Below are 11,544 nucleotides of genomic sequence, written 5' to 3'. Positions count from 1 at the left end.
TCCCCTCTGGGGACAGATTCCTGGTTCTAATATGGAAGTCAAAGGCACATGTGGATTCATTTTAGATAAACTGATTTTATTCTGTTGAAAGTGTCTCTTGTGTGAAATGAACACCTACACAGGCTGGCTTGGGGGAGGGAGAAGTGCACAGTCTTACGCCCCTGTAGGTCAGAGGGGGAGAGAGAATTCCTTAGCCCCGCTTCTCACTCCTTAATTGGCAAGAGAGGATGGCACAGAGCTCACTTCACCTTAGCCCACTCTGAGGGACAGAGGAACAGAAATGGTGGACGCTGAGGCAAAGGGGGGCACCTTGGGGTGATACATGGACTAGCGCTACCTTCAACTTTGAATAGAACCCGGGGATGCTCTGTCCTGGGCATGTCAGAGGCTGCAGGCTGAGGTGGTCCTCAAGGCCACAGGTCAGGAGCCAGGGTACTAGCCAGGGTCAGAGGTCAGGAGGTCCGCGGTTGCTCTCTGGGGTCAGGGGGCAGAGATGGGACTGTTCCTCAGGTTCAGAGGGCAGGGGGTGGGAAGACTGTTCTCTGGAGTCAGAGATCAGGACTTGGGAGTGGCCTTCAGCCTGCACCAAGCCCCAGGCTCCCAGGCTCTCTGAGTAGAGCTCCTGGTTCCGCTCCTTCCACCGCCGGAACTTCTCTCCAGTCAGCTCAGGGTCGCCTAGCACTTCCTCCAAGGCCTGCAGCTCCTGCAGCTTTGCCTGTGAAGAGGGTGGGGGCTAAGGGGTCATGATCACCCAGGGAGAAGGGCAGAGCCCAAGCCCAGAGCTAACTCTGGAGTCCGGTGCTTAGAACCCAGCACCTGGCCCGGTCTAGCACGGATCCTTAAATTGAGAGTCTGGCTCCGGGAACCTAGAACTTGGCCCAACCCACAGCTGAGCCCAGAGCTCAAGGCCAGGAACCAGAGCCGAAAGCCCAGAATCCAGTCCTTCACCACGCCCAGTGCCCTCCAGCTGACCTTGAGTGTGCTCTGTAGCGCGCGCACACGGTGCACTCGTTCATTGAGCTGGGGGTCTCGGTTGCGCCGCATAAAAGAGCTCCGCCATTGTTCATGAGTGAGAGGCTGTGGCTGGCCCAGGAGGGACACGCCACCCTGCCTCAGCCCCCACACCATTCCTTCCAGTGCCCCTTCACTGTTGTCTGTGGGAGGGGGGAGCAGATGAGAATGTGCCCATCCCAGCCCCCACCCCCCCACCCCCCCCCATCCATCCCAGCTCCCAGCCCCAGCACAGCACCTGTTGGTGGGCCAAAGGAAGCCCGTGGGCCACCCTGCATGGGGGTGGCTGCAGGTAATGTGTCTCCATGGAGTGGACTCCAAGCTCGGGCTTGGCTGGGCTGTGGGCAGGGTAGAAGGAGAGAAGGGTGGCATTCCGACCCCCATGGTCTGCCATTTGCCCCCTACCAGTCTCCTACTCACCGAGCCCGAGCGGGACCCAGCCTCATCATCAGGATCTTCTGCTTCTGTCTCACTGTAGCAGTCTGGGGGTGGGGGACAGGAGCAGTTGGGGAGCCCACTCAGCATCACAGGGTTTCGGGAGGCCAGGGAGTGGGCTAGAGCATTAGAGTTCCCAGCCCCCATTCCAGGAAAGACAGAGGCTCAGCTGAGACCTGGTGAGACACCCACCTTCCTCTCGGGGCAGGGAGGCCCGGCCTGGAGACTGGTACTTGGAAATGCAGGTGATGAGATGGCGCACCCACCTGTGGAGGGGCAAACGGGTCTCAGGGAGCTGCCATTTACTATATGTCTGGGCTTTTCACCTATATCATCTTCCGATTTAATTCTCCAGAGCACTTCTGAGAGGTAGGAACCCTTTGTTTTATTTTATTTTATTTTATTTTATTTTATTTTATTTTATTTTAAGCAGGCTCCATGCCCAGTGTGGAGCCCAACACAGGGCTTGAACTCACAATCCTGAGATCAAGACCTGAGCTGAGATCAAAAGGCAGACACTTAACCAACTGAGCCACGCAGTCACCCAGTCCAGCCACGCAGGAACTTTTATTAACCCATTTTATAGATGATGAAACTGAGGCTCAGAGAAGTGAATGCCTTGACTAGCTACTATCTGAGAGCTGGGATTTGAATCCAGGTTTCCAAGCACCCAAGCACTCATGTGGAAGCTGGGACGTCAGGGGGTTGGCACTCACATGCTCAGATCCTCCAGGGTATCAGCAGCAAAAATGAAGGGTTTGTACACGTCATGGGTGAGCTGGAACACACTGCCAGGGAGCACAGGGCCTGGGTCAGCCTGGCTGTGCCCATCCAGAACTGGACTGGGACTCCCAGCTACCTGCTGCCCCCACTTCCCCGCTCTCCCTTTCTTGCCCGACCCCCCCCAGCTTATCACAGTCCAGGACTTAACTACTTTTTCTTCTGATCCTGTCCACTTTCCAGACTGTAGTTGGAAACATTGATGAGGCCCTCAGCCTTCTCATCCTGGGGGGAATCATAGCGTGAGGGTCAGCTTGAAGGCCCAACACCCTCGAGGTCCAGTCAGGTTCTTGGAGCGGGGGAGGGGAGAGGGTGTGTTCTGGGCTCTCCAACCACAAATCTCCCCTTGCCTAGAGCTCAGGGCAGGAATCTGGGGTGGGGGCAGGGTTATGACCAAGGGGCACCTTTGAGACAGCAAAGGGGAACCAAAGATATCCAGGCAAACAGCCAGAGAGACAAGACTGCTTATACATTTGTTCTGTCATTAGACACACACAAAGCTGCTTCATACCCCTGAGCTTTACAAACGCTGCTCTCCGTTCCTGGTTTTTTCTCCTTTCCATACAACTAACCCTCAGGCGTTGATTTCTCAGGGGGCCTTCTCCAGTCTTCAGGCTGGACTGTCTACCTCTGCTGGGCTGCTCCCCATCCCTGGGCTTTTCCTTCATCACGGCCTGTGTCCCCTGAACTGTCCTTGAGTGTGTGTACATCCTCCCCCCACCACCCTAGAGGAGCAGGAACTTCTCAAGTCTTCCCTGTGTCCCTAGTACCCGGCTAAGAGCTGGGTACATGGTAGGCACCTGAATGTTTGTTGAATGAATAAACAGCTGAACAAACGGCCCATCACTAGGACAGACAGAGTAACAGAAGAGGAAGGAGAGGTGGGCAGAATAAACGTGATTCTTTCTGCACTGCCCGCGATACCTTTCCCAGACTGCTTTTCCACACATATTCACTCATTTCTCTCCAAAAAGCATCCTCGTTTTACAGATAGGGCTCAGGGGGCAGGGGGGTCTGTGGCCTGCCTGTGACCACAGATGGAGTGGATGGTGGAATAAGGACAAGAACCACGGCTCTGACTCACTTGCTGACCTGTATTGGGGTGGGGGGTGGCGCTCACCTGGGGCTGGCGGTACCAGTAGAGCGTGTGTCTCTTGAGCACGAACCAGCAGCGGCGCCAGCGCGGACCCATGAAGCCACCAGCCACCTTGCGCAGCAGGAGCCAGCCGTCACAGTCTGGCTGGCCCAGCTCCCGGCATGACACCCGCCGGCGACTCAGCCGCGTTGCCACACCTGCAGCACAGCACGGCCTGGGTGATTAGGGACCCGCAAGGCATCCTGGACCCCCAAACCTGCTCCCCACTCCCCCACCAGCGTTCCCCAGAGATATTTCTGAACCCAGACTCTACGCCTGAAATGTTACAGGTGTCTCCCTGAGGTAGGGCTGACTCTTCCCGTTTTATTTATTTATGTATTTATTTTTGAGAGAGTGCAAGTGGGGGAGGGGCAGAGAGAGAAGGGACAGAGGATCTGAGGCGGGCTGTGTGCTGACAGCAGTGAGCCCGATGCGGGGCTCGAACTCACAAACCACGAGATCATGACCTGAGCCGAAGTCGGCCACTCAACCGACTGAGCCACCCAGGCGCCCCCGACCCTTCCCATTTTAGAGACGAGGAGATGAAAAATCAGAGGATAAGCCATTGGCCCAAAGTCACAGAGCAGGTGAGAGGGCCAGGCTGGGAGCGCAGGTCTGTCTGACCCCAGAAACAGCTGTTCAAGAGAAGCTGTGTGTGAAATGTGAGGGGTGGTCTTGCCAAGCACTGTAAACACTTCTAAGAGCTCATATCAGGGGACCTCCACCCAGTCAGGTACATCTTTTACCTTTTGACTTCTTCTGACGAGGGACAGGACTCTGAAAAGACCATAAGGGGTTAGAGAAGGATCTGGGGCCGGAGCCACACGCCCCTCCTCGCTGAGCCCTCACCTTACCTTGTCAGGGTGCTCCTGGGGTTCCCGAGTCATTGCCACCCCTGCTGGGAGTGTGGCTGGGGGTGCAGGGAAAATGGGTAGGGATTCAGGGTCAAGGGAGGTAGAGTCTGTCAGGGAGGGAGGAGAAAGAGGAGGGCCTGTGAGCCTAGCCCCAGGCTGGGCAGTAGGGTGAGGGTGTTGGAGTCTGGGGATCAGAGCCAGGCATCCCACATGCCTTGCCTGGGGCATCTACCACCTGGTGGGAGTTTGAAACTACCTGTCCAGGCAGCGCTGGGTCCAGGACTTGGGTTTGAAGTCAGGTCGAAGGCAAAGACGTCTTCGGGTGGGGCCCTGGGGAGAGCAAGGGGAGATGAAAGGAGTGAGCCCGTGGCTCCCCCTCCTCCCCTTGCACCCGCAGCAGAGCCATTACCTGGGAGACTGTGGGGTGAGAGCCAGCGAGGAGATCGTCAGCTGTGGGGAGCCCAGGGCCCGAGGAGGGGTCTGGGGAACAACCAGAAATGGTGACAGAGCTGATGACGATGGGGGTCTGAAAGCAGTCTGTGGGCAGGGCTGAGGGACAGTTACCTGTGGGGGGGTCTTTGGTACTGGGACCCTCTTCAGCACTAAGCTGACCCCGGCTGGCTCTTGAAGCAGCTCCCTCACCACGTTCTTATGGGGCCAGCCCACCTGGGGGACAGGGCAGGGGGAAGGACAGGGACTCTGGGATGATGGAGCTGGCCAGGAAGCTCTGGAGTAAGCCAGAGCCTCCTCCAGGAGGCCTCCATCAGCCCCTATACCTTGCCTCTGCCAAGGCCACTCTGACCTGTGGGAGCTGGCTCACTTCACGGGAGGCAGCTCCCACAGCCCTGGTCTCCCCAAGGGACCCTCCCCACCCATCAGCCCTGGGCTCTACTCAGTAGCCCCTTCACCTCCCGCCGTGTCCCTCTTCCTCACTCACCACCACCTGCTCGTTGACCTGGACAATCTCATCTCCAGGCAGGATCTGCAGCCGGGAGTCCGCAGGGACCTGGTATGGGGGGTGGGGCTCATAGGGTGTGCTTTCCATGGGCCTGAAGCCGGCTCAGCCGGAGGGTAAGACGGCAGCTGAGAAGAGCGTGGGATTCTCACCTGAGTGCCCACGCGGGACACGAAGTGCAGGCAGTTACTGGTGGTATGGATTTCCAGACCCTGCCAAAGCAGAGGCTGCAGTCACTGAGAGTATAAGGGAACTGGGATTCTTGGGTCGGGGGGATGGGGGAGAGAGCTGGCCCCAGGTTGGCACTGCCCACCTCGCTGTGTGACCTAGGGCCTGCCACTCCTCTCTGGGCCCCTGCCTCCTCCTCCAGTAAGGGCCAGAGGGAAGCTGGTCCCCTGACTAACGAAGTAGGAGATTCTCAGCAGCCCTCCTAAAGGGACAAGCAGGGATGGGGCAGGGACAGGGCAGGGCTGGAGGCTCCTGTTTTCCTAACTGGTCAAAGATTAAGGCAGAAAAGTCCATGTCCTTTCCCCAGTCCCCTAACCTGCCAGGTCTGTGTCCAGGGCTGGAACGTGTCACCTGAGACCATACCAGCTAAAGCCCCTCAGGACTGGAGAGAGTGCTGAATGACAGTGTGTCCCCAGGAAAGTTCTCTGGGCCTTTTTTAACAGCTGTACAGAAAAGGCCTTCCAGCCATAACAGTACAGGGTTCTGTGGGATGCTATAGCCAAATCCGAGGGCCCGGACAAGGCCGCCAAGGGGTCAGCGCTCACCAAAGGATCGTCCAGCTGCACACGCTCCAGCACAGCCGTCTGCTCTAGAAGCTCCTGGGGGCTGCAGCTCAGGATGGCATGGCAGATCTCTACCACATGGCTGCACTGGGGGAGGGGGAGCAGGATGTCTAGCTTGAGCCCCCATCCCCGCCACCCCTACTCCCCACTCAACCCCACACTCACAATGCTCAGGACTTTGCTCTCCTTCTCAGCTGCCGGACTGTTCTGGAAGCAGAGAGGACAGTTTTCTCTGAGTCGGGGGCACTGCCTTCTCAGAGGACAGGGTGGGCTTCCCCAAAGTCCCTCCCTGCGTCCTGCATGCTGGTCTCCTCCCAGAACTACGGGGCCTCAGAGCTTTGGCTCCAAGGTCTTGTTCCCTGATGCCAGGCCCCAGAAGTCACCATACATGCCCTCCCCCACCCCACCCTCTCCTGAGAGTCAAACTTTCTGAGCTGCCCCTGCCAGCTAGGAGACCCCAGGCCCTCATTGCCCCCTACCCAGCGGCCAGGCCTCTCTTCTTCCTGCCTCTGCCTCTTCCCAACCCCCACAGCCGATCCTGTGCTGATTCACAGGTTATAAAAAGCTCTAGCCTGACTTGGTCCCTACAAACTGGGCCAAGCCTGGCCCCTGTTTCTTCTACCTCCTGCAAGGCCTGGCCCAGCTCCGCGCACAACTCCCCAATCTTCTGGCAGGCCGAGAAGTCGTTTAAGCGAGAGAAGAGGTACCTGACGGGGGAAGTATGGAGCAGTGGTTAGGAGGCTGTGCTGACCGGTCAAGTCATGGAACCGCTCAGAGTCAACGACTCATTTGGGGATACATAACGCTTACTCTGACAGTTTTGATGGGGGCAAAGAAGATGATGGATAAATCTAAAGAGCTTAGCACCAGACTTATTTGTCAAGTGCCTGATATGTCCCAAGCCCTGTTCTAGGAACATGATTATAGCAATAATGATATAACTTCAGCTGCTGTGAGGTGTCTGGAGCTCTAAGAACACCCAACAGGGAAGGCTTCCCAGAGGAGGTGACATTTGAACTGGGACCTATGGGACAAGCAGCAGCACTGAAGAGTGGAGAAGCTCTCTATGCAGTGCTATGAATGAGTGGGAACCCAGGCATCCCGGTGCCCCTGCACTGACCAAATAACCTCTTCGCCCTGCTCCACAATATCTGAACAAGAACCAAGCTCTGTTCTTCTCTCCCACGCCCCGGAGGAGGCCAGGGATGAGAAGGGTCCCTTCACCAGTCAGCCCAACCAGGGTCCTGGGAGGAGCCCGAGGTACCTGTTGAGCCAGAAGAGGAGGGCGCGGGCCTCATGCACCAGTTCCACAGCCGCGCTAAGGACATCAGCAGGGGGCTCAGCACAGCCTTCCAGGTGGCCTCCGACTAAGCTCTGGAAGGCCTGGGTCACCTCCAGCAATCCCTCCGTCAGGCTCTGCAGATTCTCTGTCTGTCGCCCAGAGCTCTGCGCCAGAGTAAAGGCAGGTTATCTCCTGACAGTGGCCAGCCCCCCATCAGCAACCCCCCAGGTGGATGGAAGCTGCAGCCAGTGTGGCCACCATTCACTCACCAAGGCCCGGAGCTGTTCCACCCCCTCCAGGATGAGCTCCTGGTGGCCCAGAGGCCATACGGTCAGAGCCTCAAGGCTTTGGGGACAGAGCTGGAGCAGGTACTTGCCAGGCAGCTCCCAGTCCTCAAAGCAATAGTCCTGCAGGGAGTCATCGAGGCCTGGAGGGAGAACAGGGGCCAGCATGGAGGGAGCCGGGAGTGCCAGGGCCTTTCAGGCCACTTTTTCACCCCCACAAAGCCCCTTTCCCTCCCATCTGTTCCTAGCATCAATCTGGGGACCCATTTCACAGAGGGAAACTCTGAGTTGCCCTCAGCTACTGAGTTGAGTAGAAGAGTAGAGGATAATGGCTCTCAAAGGGTCTCCAGAGCACCTGCAGTGACAGCCTCGCTGGAGAACTTGTTAAAAATACACAAATTCTCGGGGCGCTTGGGTGGCTCAGTGGGTTAAGTGTCCAACTTTCGGTTTGGGCTCAGGTCAGGATCTCGCGGTTTGTGCATTCAAGCCCCGCATGGGGCTCGGCGCTGGCAGCACGGAGCCTGCTTGGGATCCCTTTTCCCCTCTCTCTCTGCCCCTCCTCCACCTGCAGTGTCCCTGTTTCTCTCAAAAATAAATAAATGAACTTAAAAAAAAAAAAACCCAAATTCTCAGCCCCACCCCCTGAATCAGAACTCCGAGTAGGCCCAGCATTTTGCATTTTAACCAAATCTCCAGGTGCTTTACTCAAGTCTGAGAACCATGGGGATGGTGATAAGAGCACAAGACCTTGGAGTCAGGGAGACCTGAGGGCTAGTACGTGAGCAAGTAACTTAACTGCTCTATGCCTCAGTTTCCTCACCTGTGAAATGGCAATAATACAAGCACCTACCTTCTAATCCTGTGGGTATTAAGTGACATGACTGAGATATGTCAAACACTTGGCCTATTCCCAGGTTCATGGTAGACAGTAACAGCCACCACAGTATTATCACCAGACTCTTTAGCCTGGTCTGCAAGGTCCTGTATGATCCGGGCACTAAGTCCCTGTAGTGTAACTCCTGAGATGCTTTTCGGCCTCAGGGACCTGGCATGTCTTATTTCTTCTGCCCAGACTGTTCTAGCTCCCTCACTCCCCTTTTTAATTCAACGGCCTCCAGGAAGCCTTCCATGACTTCCCAGGGTAAGTCGGAGGGCTCTCCTGCTCCCTCTGCCCCTGTGCCTCCACTAACACCTGCACTTGAGCATCGACCTCTCCCACTTGGTCACCCCCTCAGGCTCTAGGCCATAACTAACCGTTCATCTCTAACTCCAGCCCATGTCTGGCACAACGCGGGCCTAAAATAGGGAAAATGTCTATTGAAGGCTTATTATGTGCTGAGCGAAATGTTAAGGGCTTTACACATATTAACACAATCGGTTCTCACTGAACATAGGAGTTAAAGATTATTGTTATCCCCATTTTATACGTGGGAAAATTGATAAAAATAGAGATTAAGTAGCTTGCTCACTCTTTGAAGGAATTCCTTCCATTCCAAGTCAGGCTCCATCACTGGGGAATGTGAGTGTCACTGACAGCTCTCCTTCATCCCCTTGTGTGACATTAAGAACACTGGACTAAGAGTTCACGGACCTGTTACTCCATGAGCAGCTCTTTGCCACGTACAGTGACCCTGTTGTGCTGCCTTCCTCCCAAAAGGCTCCTACATTGAGCCACACATACGAGGCACCTGCCATGAGTGTCTCGTTTTGTCTACTTCATGAGATCATTGTTGACCTTCTCATCATGTGGATAGAGAAACTGAGACCTCTGGTCACAGAGCTGGTGAGTGGAGGGGTGCGGCCAGGAACCCAGCCTGGGAGTCTGACTGCAGCACCGAATCCCGCTTTTCAGGGGCTGGTGGCCCCGAGACTGCCAGCAGCCTGCCAGCAGCGCACTCTGCTCCCATCAGGAGGGGGACTCCCCTCCCCTCTCCCAGCTGCACTCCTGGCCTGTTTCCCACCCATCGGGGCTCACTGCCTCTGGCCAGCTTCTCCTCCCCTGAGGCTCCCAGGCTGGGGTTGTGCCAACCCCTTCGGTGTGACTGGGGCTTCTGCTTCTCTCCCTGGGCGCCTCAAGGTGAGAAGGGAAAGGACAGGAGGGCCGGCCATATTCCAAAGCCCGAGCAAGTCACTTCCTGGCTCAGTGCGTCAGTTTCCGCTTCTGGAAAATGGGTTTAATAACAGCCCACCGAGCCCTGGGGCGAAGGGGAGATGAAGGAGATTGAGTGGGCGTGGGCCACCCCCCTGTTTTCATTACACAACCACCGCCTCCCCACGGCCACCTTGGCAGCCCCTTGCGATGCTGGGGCGATGAGTGACCCCCTTCTGAGTTCTCGGAACACCCGGGGTCATCTCGCCTATCCTGCCTAGCACAGTCCCGGGTGGGTAAAAGGCAGACACTCTATAAATTGTTGACTAACCGACAGACCTGGAATGTCCTTTTCCCCTTTCCTCTCCCCGTCCCCGGGCCCCTCAAGCCCAACTCTGCCCAGGCCCCACCCACCTCTCAGCCAAGCTGCCACCTTCGCGGGGGTCCAGGTCGCCACTGGCTCCATGGCCGAGACCGGCCCGCTGGTATCCGCTCCCGCCCGGTCCCGCCCGCGCAGGAATTTCCGCTCCCGGAGTCTTGCCTGGGGAGAGGCGGGGGCCGGCCGGGGCGGGGCTCTGGGCGGAGCCACCAGCTTACCTGGGCCCACGTGGACGGCCAGGTGAGGCGCGGCGACAGCCATTGGGCCCCCCCCCCCCCCCCGCCTGTCCGCCTCCTGCCCCGCCCTTCAGGCGTCCTTAGGCAGCGGGGCCGTCGGACCCGGAGGCGGTGTCACTGGTGACTCAGGCGACTTTAGAGCGCGCCTGGGATCCCGCCCCAAGCTGGATTGTCCTTTAGGTTCCGCAGGAACAAAACAAAACAAAACAAAACAAACACAAAACTGCATAAAGGTGAGCAGTGAGCTCAGCAGCAAAGAACAGAAGTTCGAGAGCCAGAGCTCTGGCTGCAAATGCCAGCTGTGCGGCTAGTTAGTGCCCCTACCTACCATATATCAGTTTCTCTGTGAAATGGGTTGCGGTGCAGAGTACCTGCGTTAATAGCTCTCAAATTTCTCGAACAGGGATTTTTAGCACCCCCCGTTTCTGCACACAGACGCTTTGGGCTATGGACCCTTTCTCAGAATAGTGCTTTTGGAAGCATTAAAAAATGCTGGAGACTACAAGGAAGAGAATTATAACCAAAATATAATTAAAGACACAAATTTATGATTGGGGCGCCCGGCTGGCTCAGTCGGTAAAACATGCAACTCTTGATCTCCAGTTTGTGAGTTTGAGCCCCTTGTTGGGTGTAGAAATTACTTGAAAAAATAAAATCTTAACCGCCCCCCCCCCCAACATTTATGATATAGTAATGGCTTTATCAGCATGAAATAACAAGACTGGAAGTTAAAGTTAAATTTTCCTTTTCTTTCATGCTTATTTTTATTTTTGAGAGAGAGAGGGAGGGAGGGGCAGAGAGAGAGGGGGGACAAAGGATCCAAAACAAGCTCTCTGCTGACAGCAGCAAGCCTGCTGTGGGGCTCTAACTCACGAACCATGAATTCATGTCCTGAGTCGAAGTTGGACACTCAACTGATTGAGCCACCCAGGTGCCCCTAAATTTTCCTTTTCTAATGATATCAGCTGAACTGTGGGGTGGTCTTTGACTCACCTTTTCACATGTATTTATCAGTTAACCACTAAATATAAGGTATCAGAAGAATAATGGAGAAGCCTGGGTTACTGGTGTGAGAACAAGTGGATTTACCATGTGGTCACTGACCTTCTACTGGGCTCAGAGGTGCCCAATCAATGGCAGCTATGTCGCAGGAGTGTCTGAAGGAGTGTGATTTAATGGTGGGCTAATAACTATCACAATTCTGAAACAGTTATGAGCATATATAATGTTGAGACACTTGCAATAACTACAATTTGAATGAAAAAATCTGTGATTTAGAGGCGCCTGGGTGGCTCAGTCAGCTGAGCGTCTGA

General features: G+C 55.8%; 1 protein-coding gene across 2 annotated transcripts; it reads right to left on the bottom strand.

The window, feature by feature from the left end:
* Positions 1-55: 55 nt before the first annotated feature.
* Positions 56-10,319, bottom strand: CNKSR1 (connector enhancer of kinase suppressor of Ras 1). 2 transcript variants are annotated; one of them, XM_045476174.1, is made up of 21 exons: positions 10,214-10,319; positions 7,513-7,670; positions 7,226-7,407; positions 6,584-6,668; positions 6,127-6,168; positions 5,944-6,048; positions 5,323-5,382; positions 5,153-5,221; positions 4,780-4,881; positions 4,625-4,695; positions 4,472-4,545; positions 4,216-4,322; positions 4,108-4,138; positions 3,347-3,519; positions 2,378-2,451; positions 2,163-2,234; positions 1,639-1,712; positions 1,432-1,493; positions 1,250-1,349; positions 973-1,154; positions 56-715 (listed from the first exon to the last, which is right to left on the bottom strand). In XM_045476174.1, exons 1-21 carry the CDS (start codon positions 10,254-10,256, stop codon positions 446-448), a joined length of 2,136 nt encoding a protein of 711 aa, XP_045332130.1. In that variant the 5' UTR covers positions 10,257-10,319; the 3' UTR covers positions 56-445. The 2 variants fall into 2 exon arrangements, with proteins under 2 accessions (XP_045332130.1, XP_045332129.1); XM_045476173.1 differs by lacking the exon at positions 10,214-10,319 and adding an exon at positions 10,031-10,161.
* Between the last annotated feature and the right edge of the window lie 1,225 nt (positions 10,320-11,544).

The sequence above is a fragment of the Leopardus geoffroyi genome, chromosome C1 (assembly GCF_018350155.1).
Source record: "Leopardus geoffroyi isolate Oge1 chromosome C1, O.geoffroyi_Oge1_pat1.0, whole genome shotgun sequence".
Classification (NCBI taxonomy): Eukaryota; Metazoa; Chordata; class Mammalia; order Carnivora; family Felidae; genus Leopardus; species Leopardus geoffroyi.
This window is presented reverse-complemented; position numbering and strand designations above follow the sequence as displayed.